Source organism: Cinclus cinclus, chromosome 10 (genome assembly GCF_963662255.1).
Source record: "Cinclus cinclus chromosome 10, bCinCin1.1, whole genome shotgun sequence".
NCBI classification, from domain to species: domain Eukaryota; kingdom Metazoa; phylum Chordata; class Aves; order Passeriformes; family Cinclidae; genus Cinclus; species Cinclus cinclus.
In genome coordinates this window covers 12,449,295-12,470,630 of record NC_085055.1, presented here as the reverse complement: position 1 = coordinate 12,470,630, position 21,336 = coordinate 12,449,295, and the positions used below count along the sequence as shown (strand labels likewise).

The window sequence follows — 21,336 nt, the reverse complement described above, 5'->3', positions numbered from 1 at the left end:
TTTCTTTTTAAGTTGCTTTAAAGTGCTTTAACTTTTCCTTTCTAACTCTGAACTTTCCTCTGTGTGGCTGCCTGTGAGGTACTATTTCAGGTATAGTTTGGCTTTGTTTAATTTGCTTCTACAGAACATGCATGCAAGTAACCAGTCCCTCAGGGTTCACATCAGCATCACTCCATCTAGAAACAGTCTTCATTCATGAATAAGTGTTACACAGTAATTGATAGCAGAGTAGGGCATTTGTGCAATGGTGGGTGATGTTGACTATTACAAATGTTTGAAACTCTTTCCTTTTCTTTTCTACCTAGGAGATGAAATTTACCAGGACATTTTTCGTGACTTTTCTCAAATGGCATCAAATAATCCAGAGAAGTTAAACCGCTTCCAGCACTCAGATTCCCAGAAGTCTTAAGTATCAAGAAGGAAAAGAACCTGAAACTTATAGTGCAAGTCTTTTTTTACTTTAACAGAATGAATTGTATACATTGTTAGATAGTTTGGATAAAATTACCACTCCAATGTAGCTTTAGATTATGGTAGCTGGGGAAATGTATGAGTTGGTTTATGTTCTACAGTGCATATACCTCAGCAGCTGAAGATGTTTCAAAGCCCTGAGTACCTGCTAGCTCAGTGTACACCAGCCTCAGTTACACTGCCAGTGTTTGCAGCTTTCCCTCGGGGGTGGCAGAGCATGGCTGGAGCACTGCAGGCTCTGACTGCAGGATGGGCACAGCAGCCTTGCTACCCAGTGTCATCCACTGTCATCTGTCCCCCTGTTGCCATAAAGAATGTGCCTCTGACAAGAAGGTCTGGGTTGCATTTTCTGGGACTGTTGGGAAGGGAAATTGGGTAGTGACTTACTTAGTTGTCCTTCTATTTGTGGGACTGCAAATCAACAGATTCTCTTGTTCCTACACTAACTCTGGTTAGAGGTAGGCTGTTCATAACAGATGTGGTAACTCCTGCTCTTTTGCAAGCTTTCACAGTGGAAGCTCTAGCACCAGGCTGGCCTTTGTGCAGGTGACTGCAGGTCAGTCACAAAGGGATATATCCTGGGGACCAAATTCCTAAGAGCAGTCCATTATCCTTTTTCTTTTTTTTTTTCCTTTTCTTTCCTCCTAAATTAAATTTTCAGTGCAGCAAGTATCCTTCTAAATGAGCATGTGGAACCTTTCGTAAAAAATAAACTTAATCCTTTTGGACATGATGTGGGGTTTGTTTGTAGTATTTTGATATAAAAACTTGAAATTTGAGACATAAAAGTAAATACTGAGCCAATGAATTTTGTGTAGAATAGTTGTACAAAGGTTATTTCTACTTTTTGCTGTTCTCATTACTAGCCCTAAGCTCAGTATAAAAGTCTCAGGTCTTGCAGCCACTCTAAATTTAGGGCAATCAATCCTTTCTATGGGGAAGTAATTTACAATGATGTGTATTTTTGTGTTGTCTAACCTAAGGTGAGTGAAAGAAAAACTAGAATTTCAGTGCACATTTTTGTAAAGTAATGAATGAGCACAGTCTCCAACTGTGTTGTGAGGGCAGCAAGAGAATTTGCTTTATTCAGTAGCGAGTACCACTCTGCCCTTGTGCATGTATAAATGGTAACTTGTTATATAAGCATATATCTAGAGACATTTATACCTAGGTAATAATTCTCCTAAACCCCAAACCAGCAGATGCAATTCTTTATCATCTATTTGTCTGCCCTATGGAAACAACTTCAGCAGAGCTTTTAGGTAATGTAGTATCAATGTGAGTTTTCAGTAATCCTAGTAGCTGTGGCATTATGTTAACCTGCTGTTTAAGTGTATTTAGGAAATGGATTGGCTTTTCTCCATGGACAGATAAGCAAAACTTGAATAAATCAAACTGAAATCTGTAAACTATGGTAAAGTTAAACTTTCTGGCATGTTAAGTTTTAAGAAGGTATTTCAAATATTTATAATTTTGCATCAAATGTGTAATAATGTATCAAATCTGCATATTACTATTGCTGCAGAATTAGTATGTTGTAGAATTGTCCATTGGATTTTATTTCCAAGCAGAAAAATCTTACAAGACAGTTCTTGCTTTGTATGTGGTCTAATAATGGTAGGAAAAGCAGATTCTGCCCTTTTGAAGTGTGCTTTAGTCTGAATAATAAGAAACTTAAGGGTATCACCTGTACGCAGTAATTTTTAGTTAAGTTGGTGTTTAAATAGCTGCCTGTGAAATGATAATATACTTCCTAATCAGCAGTATTTACCAGCAGATGGGTGTTTTAGTAGATCTTAGAGAAAGTAAGGTTACTGGCTTCCAGATGGGACAGTGTAAGATATGACTGTATAATATACACCTTAGACATAGGTTTTTCTAAATGTTTGTTTTTCCCAGCCTGACTGGAAGGCAATGTGTAGTGAGATTGGCTGGAATGTAAAGCTGGCTGAAGCTTAGTGGCATGATTGCTGTCTCAGTCCTAGGCTGCTGAAAAAAAGGTCTGAGGGACTTATTTCAAATCTCCACTGGTGATTTCTTCCCTGGCCACAACATCTCTGTGACAAATTTTGCAGGATGACTTCTCTAGACTAAAAAGTTTCTACCCTGTAGCTCTACACGTCCATGTGCTGCATTCCTAACTCTCATCTGTCTGGGAAACAGCATTAGTCTGTCTATGCTAAAGGATGAATCACACCTGGTTGCCCGGTGGTGTGACTTGTCAGGAGCGCTGGAGTTTTAATGGCTTAGGGAGTAGGTGTGTCACTTGTGATCCTCTGCCTTGTTCCCCTGTCCTTTCAGGTATGATAGGATGTCCAGTATAAACTGCACTCAGTTAAAGCCTTTTTCAGGTCAGGTGCAATGGTAACATGTTGTTTATCAGCAGAAATGAATGCACCATTAAGTTTGATGGCTCAGTCTCACCAGGCTCTGGCAGGCTCTGTGTTCCAGGGCCTCTGTGACTCACAGGATTCAGCTCTCAGTAATGTGATTATCACCACAGCTCTAAAGATCTGGATTCCATATCAAGTTTTGACTCATGTTAATATTCTGGTCAGTAGTATTAGGAAACTTCCATTTCTAATACAAGGTGGAGCTAAGTGGAATAGTAGACAGTAAGGCTCCATTGTTGGTTAACATCTTGTGCTTTGTACCAGGCAATGGAAAGGTTCAATTCCAGTTCATGCTTCTCTATAGGTATAAAATATAGTAATGAGGGACAAAGCAGAAGATTCCCAACACATTTTAAATCCATCTTTCACGTGGATATTTAGTAATTTTCTATATTGGAATTTGTTCACATGAATTTGGGTGAAGGTGGTAGATGGTAGTAGTATTTCCTTGCTTTCACAAACAGCCCACATTGCAATCAGATGGATGTGTGTTCCAGGTGCTCATTAGTACATTGAGGACTTCAGCCTCTCTGCCCATTAGGACCTGATCCAGGAAGTCACTGATATCAGTGGCAGTCTTTCCACTGATTTTGGGGATTTTAGATTGTACCACTCGTGGCTTTTAATGTTAGAGTGCTAAAGGAGCCTGTGTTAATACTGCATTCTTCACTCTGTGGCATTTTATATTTTACCTGTTTGTATAATGAGCTGAAATAGTTTTAGAAAATGCAACCCGACCTTCCAGCTGCTGTCAGAAAATCCTTATACAAAAGGAAGTTTCTCCTGTTTTGCATTATGACATCAGTACACATGTGTTGTCCAAATTACTAGATCTGCTGGATAGAGCATAAACTTTGTTGCACTAAGCTAAAAAGGTGAGAACTAGAACAAGCCGAGGGGTTGATGTTTCCAGGACTTTGGTGCTTCTCTGCAGCCATCTGTTTTAAATTGTGGATGTTACCTCTGCTGCTTCATCTTGAGAATCTCAAATAACAAAGTGACTATGAAACGATCCTTTGAAACTGCAAATAATAATATGTGAGTACAAAGGACATGGTATTTTTACAGTTTCAAAAGACTGAGCTGATTATTTTGATTCTTCAATACAGAAACTATTTTGAGAATTAATTTTTCAGGCTACAATCTCTGCCCCATTCATTATGGACACTTTTTCCCAAGTTAGAGTTTATGGCTTTTGCAGTCTGACAGCCAACATGCCTTGCTCTCGTGCTGACACAAAGGCAGAGTTTTAAAACAGGGACAGCTCTGGAAAGGCACTGCTGGGGAAAAGGATGAGTGTACCACTTTGGTATATACCCTTTCATATGCTTGCTTTATCTTTCTGCATACAGTATTTTCTTGTTTCTCTTCCCATGGAAGGAGATGATAGAGGAGGAAAAAAATCTACTCACTTTTCTGTTAGGACCCTAAGTTTTCCATGTTTTGACAGAAATCGCCAAGAAATCATCGTTTGCTCAAGCAGAGACATTACACTCTCCGAAATAATGAACTTTGTTTTTTCTCCGCGCGTTCCTCTGTACTCGGTGTTTTTTAAGCATTCCAGCAGTAAAATGTAAAGAAACCCTTCCCCACCCTTAAGCTGTAACTGTACAGACTGTATACCCCGCCCTCCTTCGCGTTATGTACGGCTGTAGACTTTGTATCTAAAACTTGACTGTGGTTTGTGTAGCGTGTCGTTGTGCAGGGGCGGCGCGGGCGCGGCCCCGCCCTGCAGGCGGGCCGGGGGCGGTGCCCGGGGCCGGGGCCGCCCCGCCATGGCGGCGCTGCGGGGCTCGGCTCGCCGGGGCTGGCTGCGCTGCCCGCAGCCCGCGGTCCTGGCGGCGGCCGCGGCCGTGGCCGTCTGCGCCTTCTACTATCTGGGCGGCGGCGGCGAGACCTTCTCCAGCGCCACCCGCCGCCTCCGAGCCACGCCGCCCGCCCCGGCCGGCCCGGGGCCCCGTGGGCTGCACCTCCTGTTCATGTTCACCAAGGCGGAGCGCAACCCCTCGCTCCGCGACAAGGCGCAGGCGGCGCTGCGCTCGCTGCTGCGGCACGGCCGCTTGGGCGCCGCCGATGTGCTGCATCTCCACCTCGTCACCGAGGGCGCCAGCCGCGACATCGGCCTCGAGCTGCTGCGGGACCTGCTGCGCGGCGCCGCCTTCCGCCACCAGGTGCGCGGGGGGCCGAGGGCGGGCCGGGCCCGCGGGGAGCGAGCGAGCGTGATCTTCCCGCCGGGCTTTGCGAACAGCTCAGCGGGAATGAACTCCCTCCATTAACGGCCGTGTGCCGGCTCTCAGCAGCGCCGTTCGCTCCCAGTCTCTGCTGGAGAAGCTCCCCCTGCTCCCCGGTCTTGGGAGTCTTGAGGGGCTTGTTTTGTGTCCCCATCGCTGCTGGCTAAGGGGAGGTGTCCTGGGCAGCCCAGTGATTCTCAGCTGGGACTGGGCAGCAGCGTGGTCTGGGAACACCTCTGGCACACCACCTGTGGCGGAGAGGAGCAGTTCCTCTAAGCAGTGCTGCTCTCCGGGAGCCCCTCTTAGTCCTGCTTCAGCATCTCGACACAAGGACCACGTGTGTTTGTATCTCCATGGTTTCCCGATCAGAAGAGAAGGTTGGCCTGCTGCTAGTGGCTCTTGAGGGCCAGAAGGGAGAGCCTGCAGGGGCTGGAGTGCATCCCCACGTGAAAGTGTTCCTATTGCCAGGGAAGTGGTTCTGCCTCCCAAATCCACAGCCAGTTTAGTTTATGCAAAGTCAGGCTCTCCGTTGTGTTTAATGGGTGTCTGAAAACTGGAGTGGTTTCAAGTTCAGAGATTCATGTAACCTGACTCTCCTGTACTGAGGTGCTGCTGCAGAGCATTGCTTGGAAGTGTCCTCTAGTCCTTCTGTAACTTCTATTGCTCATAAGTCCTGTATGTCATAGTAGCTGATCTCTGCCAAGATGTAATTGGAAGTGTAACCTTACATTTTTCTTTCCTGGTAAATAATTCTACCACTCGTTTTTGTTAAACAAGTCTTTTCTTAGTGCTGGCCCTCAGTCAGGTCATGTACCTGTGATGGGACACCCACACCATGCAGCCATGCTTGGCTGTCTAGAGGGTGTGCACAGCTCCCTCAGGAGGATTCTGGCACTCTGCAGCAGGATGGACTGACTGCCCCATGATGGTGCAGTGCTGATGTGGTACAACGGCCCAGCCCAGGTTTGTGGTATTATGTCCTCTGTGGGAGGACCCCCCCAGGCCACCATGATGTTCGCATCCCTTGCAGTCACCCCTTTGTGTGGATGGCTGCCTTACTGCTACTTGCCCCTCTGGGAAACAAAGTTCTCTGCAGGCACCCTTGCCAGCCTCACTTCTCCAGAGCAACGTGGGCTTGGAGTTGAGGGTGTGAAGTGATTTTTCTGTTGTGGATGGGACCCTTTCTGTAGGTGCCTGTGGAGTCACAGTGAAACCTGACTTCTGGTTTGGTGAGTATGTCTGGCACCAGAACTGATCTCCTGGCTGTAAGCAAGCAGCATGATCTGGAGGCTTCAGGTGGGATCTCACTGAGATCTGCTCAGTGGGACAGCTGCTTCTCCCTTTCCTGGCAGAGCCTGACATACCCTGGTTTCACTAGCTAGCCTATAGTTGCCAGTATGTTTTGGACCAGTCCATTTCTCTGCTTTTAGGTACAGAGCAGAGGCTGTTCTGCTCTCAAACATGCAGTCTTGTCCTAATCCTGTGCCAGTTTCTGCAACACCAGCAGGGACAGCACCTCTTTATTCTTGTTGTAGCCTACCCCATTCCTCTTCTTTACCAGTGGGAAACTTATGCTTAGCTTGGACTAATGGTGCTCCTGCTAAAAAGTTGAAGATGATTGATCCTGATGCTCAGATAGCTCCAGCAGTCACCTATCTCTATCCCGAGACATCTCGTTTCCTGCTCCTCTTGATGTGTGCAGAACACTCTCCTAGTTCTTATGCTGTTTTCCTAGCACAGACCCAGATATAAGGCTAGATAAAGTGCTCAGGGGGCAGCTGGCGCCACTGAGGCAGGACTGATAAAACCCCCTGAGCTTTACTTTCTCTTCATACGGAAGTGATTCAGGCCCTGCTTTTGGAGCTGGCCTTGCCCTCCCATCCTAGCAAAGCTGGGATCAGTTGGCTCATTTGTTAGAGTGAAGCCCAGAATGAGATGCGGATCATAACCTTTTGGGCAGGTTGTACGCAGCTTTTCTCTCTCCCTGGGCAGATTCAGTACCTTTCAAAGTCTCCTGGAGACTGAAGCAGCCGGCTGCAGCTCGGGGACTGTGCAGAGAGTGAGGGGGCTAGGGCTGTGAGGTGCGGGCATTGAGTGTGTGGGAGCAGTTTAGGCACTGGACCGTCCCGGCCGGGCAGGGCTGTCCGGGCGTGGGCAGTTGCTGCGTGGCGTCACCGCAGGCGCTGGCTGTGCAGATGTGGCCCAGATGTGCAGCCGGGAGCGCAGCCGGGCGGCGGCGGCAGAGGGCGCTCGTGCTCCGCGTGTGCGGCCGGAGGCGGCGGGAGGGCCCAGCCCACGGCGTCCTGCCCGTGCGGGTTCGGGGGCTCCTACCGGGCTTTGTGACAGCGGTCGCAGACAGCGTGTGCCGCACACCGGTGGCTCTGTAGCCTCTCCCGACCCCCGGCCAGCGGGAAGTGCCCGACAGCAAGCCTGGGCCGGCCTCGGCTGACACTGTGCTTACGAGAGCACCGGCTCGCCCCGTTTCCTGCCACTCCAGTGTGCTGCGACTCCTTGTGCGATTCCTGTCCTTATTGATTCCATTTCTCTGCCATAATAACACGAACTACGCGTTCGGCTTTCTGCTTATGCTGGTCTCCTGCTCAGATGAGCCCTACGAAGGATGCTGCTGGGGTGGATGTAACTGGGCTGCCATCGTGCTATGCTTACGGAGACCCGTGAGGATGGTCGACGTGGGAAGGAGGGAAAGTTAAAGAGAAGAGAAATGCCGGTTGTTTTTTTCCTAGTGAATCAGTATAAAGGGTTTTTTATCAATGTGGGACGTGCGTTTATAAAAGTGTGCTTGAACAGGAAACCCCTAGAACTTTTCTTAATGTCCTCAGCGAACGTGGTGGGATTTAACTACAGGGATTTACTAAGAGCTGTTACACAAATAAATAATGAAGTACAAAATTAGCAGCAGATTAACAGGCTGTGCTAAAGTCAGCAATGAGAAGGGGAGAAGCTACCTTGGCTGTGGCTGCAAGAGCAAAATTCAGCTGCTCAGGAGTTTGTTTTGCAGAAGTACAAAAGGGTGGGCAAAAGATAAGTTTTCCTGTTTTCTTTGGCAAGAGTGGAAATGCAGATGATGCTGTGTCTGGAGTTTCAGGAGTATTTTTCCTATAACTTTTATCCACTGGTGCTTTGGCAGTGTGCTCATTTCAGAGGTTTGACATTTTTCTCTCTTTCCTACATACTGTACACACCTCAGGCTGCCTTTGCTGGATGTGGAAGGGTGATTACAGGTGCTGTATTTCCTTTCCATGCTTCTCCAGTCCAGCCAGATCCCAAAACTGCTGCTGCCAAGCTGGGGTGGGAAGAGAGCATCGTGCATCCCTGTGCTGATGGTGCTGTTTCACGAACAGGCTGCCAGTGCCTTTGCACCTGGAGATCAGTGGTTTGCTTGTTTGGTCGGTCACCTGGGTTGGTTGCTGTCCTGCTCCGCGTGCCTGCTGTCACTGTGATGGCACAACCGACCGTGCAGCTCAGCAGGGCCGGAGTGAGGTACTGCCTAATGGTAACAGAGTTTCATCCTCTGCAGTGTCTTGGGGACTATACTGTGCTATCCAACGCCAGGTGTGGCTGCTGCTGAGCTCTCCCAATGCACTTTTCTGGTACGCGTTGTTCTGTGTTTTTCCTGCTGTTCTGCTGCAGGCCTTGGCTCCGAGCCCAGCAGCCAGGACAGCAGCAGCGGGGCCGCCCCGCCGAGGGATGTGCTGGCCCCGGAGCCTGCGCACGGGCTCTTACGGCACCCGGCTGTTGGCAAGGGCCAGGGACCAAGCGTGGATGTTTGGGTTGCCCTCCCCAGGACAGGGCCGTAGGGCCTCAGCCTGTCCTCCAGCAGTGCCCTGCTGTGGGCTCAACCATCCTGGCCAGTGCTAGGACAGGCTCATCACCTCACTGTGTTCAGTATACTGTAGGTGCCACAAGCACAACCCTGCATCCAGCGACCTCCACTCTGCCATGAGAGCGCATAGGTCTGAGCAATGCGTTCTTTCTTTTTGTGGAAGAAGCTCTAGACTGCTCACTGCCTCGATATCTGCACCAGCCTTGCTGAGCATGAGTGCAGCCCCTTGTGCACCCTGTAGAGAGGTTGGTCACTGCACCAGCACAGGCTCCAGAACCACCTTCTGCAAAGCCTTTGTCTTAGTTTAAGTTTTATTTTAATAAAAAAAAAATTAAAAAGCAAGTGCTCTATCCTGCATGTTTTAAGCATATAGTGCAGGGCCCCTTGTTGATGAAGTTTTAGTAGGGAAAAAAGTGAAACTGTGGAACCATTGAAATAGTTTAGTTTGAAAGCCACTACAAAAGATCGTGGTTTGTGTTCCCTGCTGAAGGCGGGGCCAGCTTGTGCAAGTGTCTTGGTGTCTCTCAAACAAGGGCAATAGGCTCCCCTATCCCAAATTCAAGTACTGCTGCAATGTCATGTCCTTGCTGGACTTTAGTTCCAGCAGGGCTTTTCCTGCTTTCTCTGACCTGAAGAAGGCAGCACGACCTCAAGTCTCCACACTCAAGTTCCTGCACTCCCCTTTATCTGCACCAGGGTCATATCCCTCATCTCTCTTAATTATCCCGAAAATCCCTTTCATTATCTTTGTGTGATTCAGTGACCTGTATGCTTCTGTGTGTATAACGAGCTGCATGAAAGTTCTTGTTCATTGGACTTTGACCAAAATAAATTGTAAACTTATAAAATTTCAGTAGCTGGCAAGGTGTATTTGGGGTTGCTTCTGTTTCTGGGACATAGCCACAGCTGGCACAGGCATGCCAGGGCCCATGCTGGTGCATGAGCTCCCACAGGGCTGAGGGATGCAGAGCAGTGCTGGCTGAGCTCCGGCAAAACTCCAGCACAGGCAGGCTGAGATCCATCTACAGAAGTTGCTTGGTTCTGCTGTAGCTCCTGATGTTTGGATTTTCATCAGCATGCTGCGGCCTATCCTCCCTTTCCCCCCGCAGCCCCACCAGGACGTGCTGCAGAGCTTGCCTCAATGCCGGGCTGAGGAGCAGGAAATCCGGGCTGCGTCCCTGCTGCTGCCCTGTCACAGCCTGCCTCTGTAACAGGGAACAAGCCTTGGTCCTGGGTAAGTGACGTGCTCTGGCTAAGTGACGTGCTCTGGCTTGGCTCTAAATGGCAGCATACCAGAGCCTGGAGCAAACTGTTGCCTCTTCTGATGGACTCCATATGGGAGACAACATATATGCTTGCACAAGGCAGTGGGAACAGACTAGAGAAATAGCCCAAAACATGGAACACATTTGGTTGTGTGAGGGGATTCAAGTCCCTGCCCACCTTAGAGTTACAAAGTGGCTGTATAAGTCCTTCTCCTTTCCCTGCACTTGACTAGTTCTCGCATCAAGGCAAAGGCTGCTGGAGCTGGGCCTTTCCCCAGAAGCAGCAGCTGAGTGGTGTTTCTGGTGTCTCTGCCAGGTAATAGTCCATGATGTGAATGAGCTGACAGAAAAGCTGTTTCCCATCGTTGAGGCCATGCAGAAACACTTCAGCGCTGGATCGGGGACCTACTACAGTGACTCCATCTTCTTCCTGTCGGTTGCAATGCATCGCATCATGCCCAAAGGTAGGTCTCTGCTGTGCTCCAGCAACAACACAGGCTCTCTTTCTCTTCTGCACAGAGATGTTATCTGGTGCTATTTGGAATACAAAGTTAATAAACTTTTGGGATGGACTCCTAGGCGTCTGCTCCCTCCTGCAGACCAATGCACTCATAAGTCCAACACCACATAGGTCTTGCTGGCATGAGTGGCAGGAGGTTCTCCTTGTCACGTGGCAGCTGGCCCTGCCTTTATGCTGGGAGATGACAGGAGCAAGCAGGCCTGTTCTGTGTGTGTTTACAGCCCCCTTCCCTTCGGGGTGCCAGCAGAAAGAGGTACTGTGTGTCTGTGGTGTAGCTGTGCACTCTTGAGTATCAGCAGAGTAGTCTTGGCTTTAGGGAGCTTTTGGAAAGCTTTGCTGATTAGCAACCACTGATCACTTAAGTTTCCTTATTGTGCCTCTGCTGTTACCAGGTGCAGAAACAACAAGAACTCTGCAGGAAAACAAGGCAGGTGGCAGAAGGGGATTGGCTCAGCTGATGAAGTTTTCCTCCCCTAGCTGTGTGCTGTTGCCTCTTGTGGAACCAGTGTGCTGTCTAGTCTTTGGCCGTACAAGTAGGGTTTTGTATCCTTGGGTTCCAAACCCCTTCTCTGGAGCTCCTGCAGCCCTACTTGTCCATTCCCAGTGCGGGTCCCTGGGCTCTGTCTGTCAGCTGCTTCACTGGCCTGACACACCAGTGATGGCAGCATCCCTTCCTGGGCTGGTCACATCCTCCCTGGCCATGGCAGTGGTGGCAAGGAGCCCTGGAACCCTGCCTGGCCATACACCTGCCCCAGGAGGAGGTGACCAGCCTCTCAAAGTTGTTTGTGGATGTCATGCAATGTTGGCCTTTTCCCACAGGGAACATGTTCCTAGGGCTAGCACTGCTGGCACCAGCAGCTTCCTTGGCATCTGGAGCCTCTGCCCAGCTCTAATGCTTCCTGCAGACTTCCTACCACGGGTCTCAGGTGCACTCTTGCTGAGATGTGAGCAGACATACCTCCCCTGTGCCCCTGCTGAGTCCTGTCCCAGTTTGGCTCTACTCAGGAGCTTTCTACTGTGAGGTTTCCTCTGTCCTTTAGGACTTGCCCGTGTCCTCCTGGCATGGCCTTCCCACACTACCTCATTAAACAGTGGGGCAGTGGTGGCCCTGAGGGTCGCATCCAAGCTCACTGATCATTACTCTGTGGGCTCCAGCAAATGTGCTCGACTTGGCTCTCCCTCAGACTTGGGTAATTCTGTGAGTGTCTTGTACTGTCTGCACTGTGAACAGCGTTGAAGTACACTGCATACAAATGATGGTATTAATGCTGGCTAATTCACTCCTCCTGATTCCCTACTCTGTCTTTACTGTGTACTAAAGATATCCCTGTCTGCTGCCTGCCAGCAAGAAGCTGCTCAGTCTGAAATGCCTTTTCTCAGTTCATCAACCCATGAGGCATCTTATCTCTTGGAAAGCTTGTTTGCTCTCCCTCAGCCTGACAGGGCTTTCAATGGTCTGTTTGGGGCACAGGATGTTTAAAGAGGCATTTTTACAGTTTCAAGAGTTTAGTTTTTGTTTCAGAAGCTGCTGGTAAAGCTGATTTATATTCCCCTTGCAAGGGAAGGGCAAGTCAGGTTTACTGTGCTGGGTGTCTGGTGATTTATGGGGCTGCCAGGTCTCACTGGCCTCCTCCCTGTGTGGCCAGCACTGAACAAGAGGCATCAGGAAAGGCTGCAGCTCTGCTGCCCACTCGAAGGCTTAGAGATGATGTGGGAATGGCACTGGGCTCTTGCCTAGTCCTGACTCTGACAAGCTGATATCTATTGATCTGAAGAAGCCACTTTGCTGAGTTGGAGGGGAAAGGACCAAACCTTCTTTTTCAGGCAGTATCACCATTTTTTCCTGGTGCATTTCTTTGCCATTTCTTCTGCCTTAAATGCTATGTTCTGCCCTGAGTGCTGTGTCTTTGTGCACCTCTCCAAGCGCATCTGGCTCCATAGCATTAACACCACTTTTTTTGTGGAATCCAGATTTGATTGGAAGCTTGAGCATCCTCTAGCAGAAATTAAGACCCTGATCTGAATATTAAACTTTCTGCTGTGTTCATTTGCATTTGCATTAATCAGTCTATAGGTTTTTTTTCAGTAGGGAGCAACCTTTGTACTGAAATTTCCCTGGCTTTAGTTTACCAAATATATCATTTTTTTGAAGGGAGGCATTTCCACAGTATCATGATTTAGTGATTTGTTTGGAGCCTATGGGTTGTGATGAGGCATTTACTTTGCAGACTGGTGGCACTGAAAACTGAACACCAGGTTGCCTTTTTTTTAGGGACTTTTGTGGGACATGCGCTGGCTGCATGCACATTGCACTGATGGTAAATGGGGTTTGCCACTCAGCTGCTCTGTCATTTACTGTTACTTGGGATCTTTGCCCAAAAAACTTCAGATCTAAAACCTGCAGCTGCCAAGTTATACTATAACAGCTTCTTAGCTGGTGTAAATCATGGAACACTCTTTCCTTAAATGTCTTATATCAGTGGAGTTAATCTGATTTAAACCAGCTGGGGAGTTGGTATGCAGCACACAGAAGTGCAGACTGCATAACTCTTGTCTGTGCTCAAGGCTCATAAATCCCATTTTAATGTGGTGTGGCCAGGCCTGGGGAGCTGGAGTGGGACTTGATCCATCAGAATGGTTCTGCAAGGGAGAAGTGATGGGAAAGTTACACAGAGAGGACAAGCAGGTTCAGGCTTAGAAGGAGCTGCCAGGATGAAGACAGTGCCAGCATGAAATAGTCATAAGACTTGCAGAGCAGTGCAAAGAGGAGGAGGGAGAACAAGGACCCAGACCTTTTCACTTTCCTTTTCAGTATGCCCATCTGGAGGGAACCTCTTCCTTCCTTCCTGACTGGCTTTGATCCCTCTATCACTTGTCATTTTAGCTGTGTAACTTCAGGGGGCCCAGCAGGCTTTTTATCACCCTTCTATGGGTACATGAAGGAGTAATGTCCGGGCAGGTCTGTCTGGCAGGCAAGGTCTGGGGACAGACTCCTCCACCAGAAGTGAGGGGAGGAGGAGTTGAGGTGACAGAAGGGCAGCCTGGGAAAGCTGGGAGCTCCCCAGGGAATTCTTGTCGCCCATTCTTGGCCCAAGTCAGGTAGTTTTCAGGAAAAATTTCTTTAACAAGTGGTCTTCCTCAGGTGGTGGTGTGCCAAGACAGAGCCAACAGCATCCTTTGAAAACTGCCATTTGGTGTTCAACTCCATTGGTGTTGCTAATGGTGCTGCAGCAGGATGGCCCTGTGGGAGAATAAGGAGCAGAGAGAAAATGAAACGTGACACAGAAGTAGCTTTGTGGCTTATCTCTGCCAGTTCAGATGGAGGAGTGGGGTCCCATTAGCTCAGGGGAGGCTCTGAAACCTGGCTGATGGAGTGAAGGTGTTTAGCAGAATTTGATGGAAGTAAAATTGGAGGTAAAATTTGATTGAGGCAAATTGGAGGTAGCAGAGTTTCCTGGCTGGTACAAACAGCTGGCTGTCTTCATGGGGAATAGCAGCATCTCTGGGCATGGTGATCTCCTCCCTGCTGGCAGCATGTGGGGGAGTTCTCAGGGTTTCTCTCTCACTGTCCAGTCCAGCCTGAAGGCAGAAGCTGTGATGAAGGGTAGGAAGATGAGGATAGGCTACAAAGGGTCCCTGGGCTCTGCTGGGGTGTGAGGTTAGCCCTCATACAGCATGCTACATCTTCCAGGTGCTGAAGATACAGCTGGGTACTTACTGCCTGAACAATCAGGAGCTTGCTCTGCAGGTGTATTTGGTAAGGCTGTTTGTAGGAGGCTTATAGGGGAACTAAGAGTCAGTGGGAAAAGTGGGTAAATTTATGTGTGACTAAATAAAAGATGTGCAGCTATGAGGAAGGAGGACAGAATGGAACTGATCATTAAGTATTGCCAAAATTTATGGCATATCAACACGGTCTGTTGGTATAAAATGAAAGCGGTTTAGAGAGGGCAGTGGCTTCTGTGTGGGACAAGCCTGGCTGACTGGGACCATCCAGTCTGGAAGAGGGCTGGCCAAGGGGGTTATGGTGTGGTCCATGAAGCCGTGAGCCATACAAAGCAGAAGTTTGTACAGGAACTGGGGACATCAGAGGTGGTGAGAAGGGTGCTCAAAGCAGAGTGTGGTGATCTGTAGAGCTCCTTTCTGTAGGATATTTTTGGTGCTGGGCTGCCTCATGGATGAGGGAATCATGGCCAACTGCTGTGTGATAGACAGCAAGCCCCAGTGTATCCCAGGCGTACCAGCTGTGCAGGAATGTGTTGGGAGGACACAGCTGTGTGGTGGGGGGAAGCAGGGGTGGCTGTTGTGGGTGAATAAGCAGCACTGTGTCTGGGGAAGTGACTGTCAGAAGGAAGCTGTGCCTTTGGCTTGTTAGCGAGTGTCCAGACAGGGCCTGTGACGCATCAGGATTGATGGGAAGTCCAGTGGTCTCCCTGGCTTCAGGCTCTGAACAGGGCAATTTCTCCTGCTCATTATCAACAGTTGTACTGATTGGTAAGCATAGACCAGATCATAATGATGTTTGTCCAAGCAGCCTGATAATGACCAAGCCCCAGTCACTTGGGGTTTGGTGCTGCTTGCAGCAGGATCCAGCTGCTGGCTCCAGCTTGGTCTCCCACGAAACTGGTATCAGTTTTTGTCTGCTCTGGGAGTACCAGCCCAGAGACAGAGGCCTCTATGAATATCAGCTTATGCCTTTCCCTCCAAGCAGAGCTGGAGGGAAGGCAAAGGCCAGCCAGGAGACATGTTGGAGCAGGCACTGAGCTGTGCTGTGCTATCTCAGGACACTTTGCCTGTGCTGAGGCTGGGCATCTGGAGTGCTCCTGCTGCTGGCTGTGAAAGTGGAGAGTCTGGGAGCTGGGGAAAGGGGTTAAGCACTGAGGTACCAGGAAAACAGTCTGTGTACTGGAATAATGCCTTGACTAGTAACTGTCTTCAGCTACTGTCCTTCTGGAAAAGCCCATGAGCAGCATCCTGAAGACATTGACTGCTTTTGTAGAGATGTGTGCATGAGGATTCAATGTTGCATCTGCACTGTTTGAATCCACAGCACAGGATTGCCCAGGTCGGACTCTATTTGCCTGTGGGGTGCCAGATGCCCACGTGTGATGTGTCCTCTCAACAGCACCATGTGCAGAGTTGCACTGCAGACATCCCATGTCACATAGGGCATCAGAGGTCTCTGAGGTGGAGCCTGGCAGAGGGAGATGGACAGGCATCATTCCCCCTTCTTCCTCCTGTCAGCTGCAGACCAATTCCTGGTCCACAGGGCAGCTGCCCACAGAATTCAGTAAATCACTGTAATAATTTTAATAAGTGAGCATTTTGAAAGTGCGTCACTCCTGATCCTTTCCTGCTGGCTGAGCATTGCCATCACTGCTGAGCCCCACCACATCAGGGAATGCAGAGATGCAGCTGTTGAGGGGGCTGGGAGGAGAATGCTCAGATGCTTCAGGCTTGACTGTGTGCTACCAACAGGGAGAGGTTGGGAAAAGGCAGAAAATTGGAGTCTGTGGCAGAGTCATGGGAGTTGGCCCCAGAGCTATGTGCTCGCAAACCTCAGCTCCCAAGGGATGCTGCAGTAGCTGAAGGGCTTACTTTCTGGCAAAAATGTTACCATTTTTATAGGGATGGAGGGAGTGTCAGTAAGTGTCTGATGTGCCCTCATAACCTTCCTCCCTGCTTCATGCTGCAAGCCCGTGAAAAACAGCCAGATTCCCTTCCCAGCCTGTCTCTGAGCTGCATGCACTTATATCAGATCCTGTAATGGGAAGGGAAGACACTGAAATGATCGTTTTGCAAACAGTAGGGATAGCTGTGCCAGCCAGTGTTCATTGGTGGGGTGAGCCTGTTGTGCTGAGAGAGTTGTTTTCATTATTCTTTTCAGGAGCAGGCAACAGGAGACCTCTGACTAAGCCACCCTAGGTAAACACCAGAGGCTGTGGCCTTTTGGAGGGGTCCACATCTGCTGAGATGAGCTCCTTACCCCATCTGGCTGCCTGTAGGATGTGCCTCTCCTGGCAGGAGAGCTCCTTGGCCCCAGCCCTGGTGTGGAGGAGGCGTCAGGAAGGGCTGCTGTGATGAGGGGGATGTGGCTGCTGCTTGGCAAGTGCCTGGAAGCCTCCTGGGTGCTGCATCACAGCACAGACCCCTTCCCTGTGGCACTGCTGCCTCTGGGGCCAATGTGGCCTGCAGCCCCCGGAGGTAATGTCACTTCTCATCATTTCCACTGCTTGCCCCTTGCCACAGTGCCACCATTGATTATTTTTGGATGTCCTAGATCTGTCACACCAGGGCTGGCTGCTCCTTCTGCTCCCACAGAGCAGAAGGGTCTCATCGCCCAGTGCTGTGATGGGTGCTGCCCTCTTTCCCCAGCCAGACCAGTTGCCCCATCCCCAAAGGGTTGGAAGCTGCTGGGGGCCACCCAGTTGTTGAGAGCAGCCAGGGCTACTCTCTCCCACAGCCTCTCCCTGCTCTGTGAAAGCTCATTAGAGCTTAGCAGGAAGAAACAAGGACAAATCTGCCTGCAGCCCTTTCCCCCAGTGTGTGCAGTTAAGTGGGATGTGAGCCCAGAAAATTTATTTTCCCATATGTCTTTTTGGTTTCCCTTTCCATCTCACCTGCTTGTTACTTCATAGCTTTCCATACACTCTTTTGTAATTTATAGCAACCTGGAATCAAACCTTATTTTGTCTGATTAAAAGGTTTCCTGCTGCTCTTCCTCCAGCTCTAAAAAGTGTTTTCACACTCCACCCCCAGCAGTAAGCATGTATTAAATACAAGGCAAACACCATGTCCAACTCCATTCTGAAACCTATTGCGTGTTTAGCGATCTTGCTGCCTTTGAGTCCAGTTAAGAGCCAAGGTATTGAGAACTCCTAAATATTAATTCCTCAGACCTCGATGGATTACAAGGGAACAGTTGGATGCACAGGAAAAATTAATTTCCTGGAGCAAAACACATCCATCTCCTGCTGAGTCTTCCCCTTCCCTCAGGAGATGGCTGCAGGGTGTGGAGCAAGACGATCAAAGGGATGCCGCTGTCAATTCCTGGGAACATTGCTGCTGCTCCAGACCCCTGAGCTCAGCCAGGTGCCTGCCCTGTGTGGGTGGTAGCAATGATTTGTCATCTATCTCTGGCAGACAGCCTAATTTTTAAATTAGCTGATAGGCTGATTAGCTGCTGTGCCGTAGCCACTGCTCTGCTCTGCTGGGTGCCTAATCAGTGCAGAAACCTGGTTAGCAGTCGGGCTGTTGGGGAACATTGCCTGCTGCACTTCTGTGAAGTCTGTGCAGAGAGGGAGCCTGTTTGGTGGGAAGGTGGCTGCTGAGCTGTCCCAATGAGCGGAGGGGACCTTTGGCTGCATGTATTGAGGCACACAGCTGGAAGGTAAGCTGCACTGCACCTTGGCAAGCTCTGCTGGTGCAGGGCTTTGTAGCATCATATTCTCTTGGGAGGGTGGGCTCTGAGCAGCACCGTGTCCTGGGAAGGGGGACTGCAGCCCCCCTCCCCAGTTTCCAGCACAGTGGCAGCAAGCTTTGAGGAGCGTGTCATGCTTGCACACGTGTACGTATGCCCCTGCCTTGGCTGCTTCCTCTGGGCAAAGCTCTCCAGCGCTGCCGAGGTCAGCTGGGCAGGCAGAAGTGATTAATCCTGGGCGCAGAGGGAAGGCTGTGTGTAGAGAAAACAAGGCCTGGCCAGGGGAGCACACAGCCAGAGAGGAAGCTGCTCACAACCCTGCTGACAGCAGCAGGGAGAGCGGCCAGGGGCAGCTGCCAGTGCAGGGGGTGAGCCAAACCCAGGGAGCCTCTAAAGAAGGGCAGGATGGAGAACCCAGCATGTTTGTGTAAATAAACTGTGTGCCTCCACACTGGGCTTGTTGAGGTGCTGGCATCCCTGCCTGGCACTGCAGCTGTTCTCATGCCAAGCTCCCTGCTGCAGCTGAGGCTTTTCGGGACAGCTGTCTGCTGCTGCTGGGCAGTACCCTCTGGGTTGTGCAGGGATCTCTGGAGCCTGTCACCCACTCTGCATCCATGCTTGGCCTTGGTGCTGGCTGTGGGAGTGGAGTTTTTCTTGGCCACATGTCTCTCTGAGCCAGTGAGGGCGGAGGATCCTGGTTTCACAGCCAGCACAGGCAGCTTTGTTGATCTGCGTGTTGCTCCTGCAGGCACACTGCCCACTGGAGCTGGCGGCTGCTGCTCTGCTCCAGGAGGTTTATTGCCCAAGGCAGCCTTGTGAAAGCCACTGCTGGTCCTTCACAGTTCCTTCTTCCCTTGGGATCTTGTCCTGTCATGATGGGGACAGCTAAAAAACCTGACTGAAAAAAGCATTGCTCAAAGCAATTCAGAGAGGTGGAGGGGCAGCTGTCCAGGTGTGCCCAGCATTTGTAGACCAGCAGACCTGAGATCCCCAGCCCTTTTAATACCAACTCTGAGAGCTTTGGTTGCTTGTCTCTCTTCCAAGTGGTTCAAGTCAAGTGGCAAAATGAACGGGCACCCCCTGGCCCTTCCCCACAGCCCGCTGCAGGCCCACAACACCCAGAGCTGCAGCCAGCAGGGGACACTCCCGTCATTTGGCTGCACTGTCACCCGTGCTGAATGCAGCTGCTGCTGGCCCTGAAGAAGGTTCTCTGAGCTGCTCTGCCTCCAGCAGCTCTGTGTCCCAGCCCTTGCCAGGCCATCACCCAGCCATCACCTCATGCTGCCTCCTGAAGGATGGAGTAGGGTCTTGCCTCCCTGTGTTGCAGGACTGGCAGGTGCTAGCTCTGTGGGAAAAGGCAAAGTGGTGCATCTGGGTCACACAGCTGGCTTGGCAATCCCAGTAATGCTCTTGTTGATCTCACCTCTTAAAGCACCTCTGGCTCCAAAAGTCACTGCTGTGATGCAGAGAACATGTGGGGATGTCGAGGTGCTCCCACCTGGTATGTGCCAAGTGCCTTGTTAACAGCTGGACTTGATGGTCTTAAGGGTCTTTTCCAGTCTAGATAGTTCCATTATTCTGTCTTGGACAAGTCTCTCTTCGTTGGCATGAAGCATCAGAATACAGAGGATATCAGGAGCAGAGCCAAATTACCACCAGCTTTGGTGACAGGGATTTGCCTCAGGACTGTGTGTGAGATTTGGACACAGTGCAGCCTGGTGGGGTGGTGTCTTGTCCCCTTCTGGAATCCCACTGTTGCTTGCAGCATCTCCTCTGCCAGACCAGCTGCAGGCAGGATTTTTTACTCTGAGGGGGCTGAACTTGTGCTAACAGGAGCCTGTCAGTGGGCTGGAGAGTTATAGCATTTCCAGCATTTTGATTCTTGCTTCTACTCTACATCTATTAAACCACTGCTCAGTTGCCAATGATTTAGACTGCAATGTTTACTGGACAGCTTCTGCCCTTTTTGCTGTGGTTGCAGCTCTTGATTTCAGTGTTAAGTTCCTGGACACAACTCTTCCCCTCTCCACTGCCAGTGCTGGAGTGCTGCTTCTCCAGATCTCCTATGGTTTGTATGGAAGTGGAGGCTTTGGAGCCAAGGGCAGCACTTAGACCCCCAGCCCTGCTCCTGCTGTCTGGGCTTAGCTTTGCCAGGGCAATGACTCTTACGCAGAGAAAGTTGTTGGGATAAACTTACATGACTTTGGCTGCAGAACAGCCTGTGCTGCTCTCAGCAGGCTCCTGCCTTTGCATCTCCTCTTCACCTGACCCTTCATCAATGGTCTATAGTTATAAACCCACTATTTACATTTCCTAGAGTCCATCCTCTCATCTCAGGTTAGGTAAAAGTAGTCCTATTCTACGGGAAGGTTCGAGGCCACCCATCCATAGGCTGCTCTGAACAATGGGAGCAGGTCCTAAAGGGCTGGAGGGGTAATAGCTGCTGCTGATTGCTCATTGCATGACATCCCCAGAGTTCCAGCTAGGTCTGCCAAAGCAGCTCACCTCCTCCCTGTGCCCCTGGCTGCCATTCAGGATCTTGCTTGACATTTCTGGGAAGAGCAATTTCATAGAATCTTACAATGGTTTGGGTTTGAAGGGAATCTTACAATGGTTTAGGTTGGAAGGGACCCTAAAATTCATCTGTGTCCAACCCCCCTGCCATGGACAGGTGTGTCACCTGGTAGATCAAGTTGCTCATCTAGACCAAATTTGCTCCCAAGTGACACTCCAGTGGTGGAGTGGCCTGCCTCACTGCACACCTCCTCTATCCCTGGGTCCATGCTTCCTGGGAAGGGCTGTTAGACTTCCTGCAGAGTTGCCCCCTGCCAGAGGGGCTCCTGGGTGCCTTTCAGAGCATCCAGACAACCTGCTGTGTCCCCCAACACACTGATGGGTGCCTGTCTGTGTGCTGTCATAGCCCCACTGGGTCCTGGCAGAGAATGTGGGGCAACAGGGTACAGGGACATGACCTCTGCATGCTTCTGCCCCCTTAATGGACAAGGCATATCTGAATCTGGCCATTCTCCTCTGGACAGGGCTGGGGGTTGGTTTTGAGCCAAGCCTGGAGCACAGCCCTGCTGTAGCTGTTGATGCAAGGCTGCAATAAATGATTACAAGCTTTAAATGGGGCCAACCTGTGCTATAAAGCCGTCACTGCTAATGGAGACCATCTCTGCTCTGAGTGGCACA

General features: G+C 50.1%; 2 protein-coding genes across 4 annotated transcripts in view; both read left to right on the top strand.

The window, feature by feature from the left end:
* The window catches only part of ACAP2 (ArfGAP with coiled-coil, ankyrin repeat and PH domains 2), a 64,207-nt gene extending 59,679 nt beyond the window's left edge, over positions 1-4,528 (top strand). For both annotated transcript variants that reach the window (XM_062498929.1, XM_062498927.1), the window contains one exon: positions 306-4,528. In XM_062498929.1, the coding sequence (XP_062354913.1) occupies positions 306-409 (104 nt within the window). In that variant the 3' untranslated portion in view covers positions 410-4,528. The remainder of the gene's footprint in view (positions 1-305) is intronic.
* Positions 4,529-4,639: 111 nt separating this feature from the next.
* Positions 4,640-21,336, top strand: part of XXYLT1 (xyloside xylosyltransferase 1) — a 33,308-nt gene continuing 16,611 nt past the window's right edge. The window contains exons 1-2 of one of the 2 annotated variants that reach the window (XM_062499337.1): positions 4,640-5,035; positions 10,521-10,668. In XM_062499337.1, coding sequence (XP_062355321.1) covers positions 4,640-5,035; positions 10,521-10,668 — 544 coding nt within the window. Of the gene's footprint in view, positions 5,036-10,054; positions 10,174-10,520; positions 10,669-21,336 lie in introns of those variants that run through there. The other variant, XM_062499338.1, reaches the window with a different exon arrangement.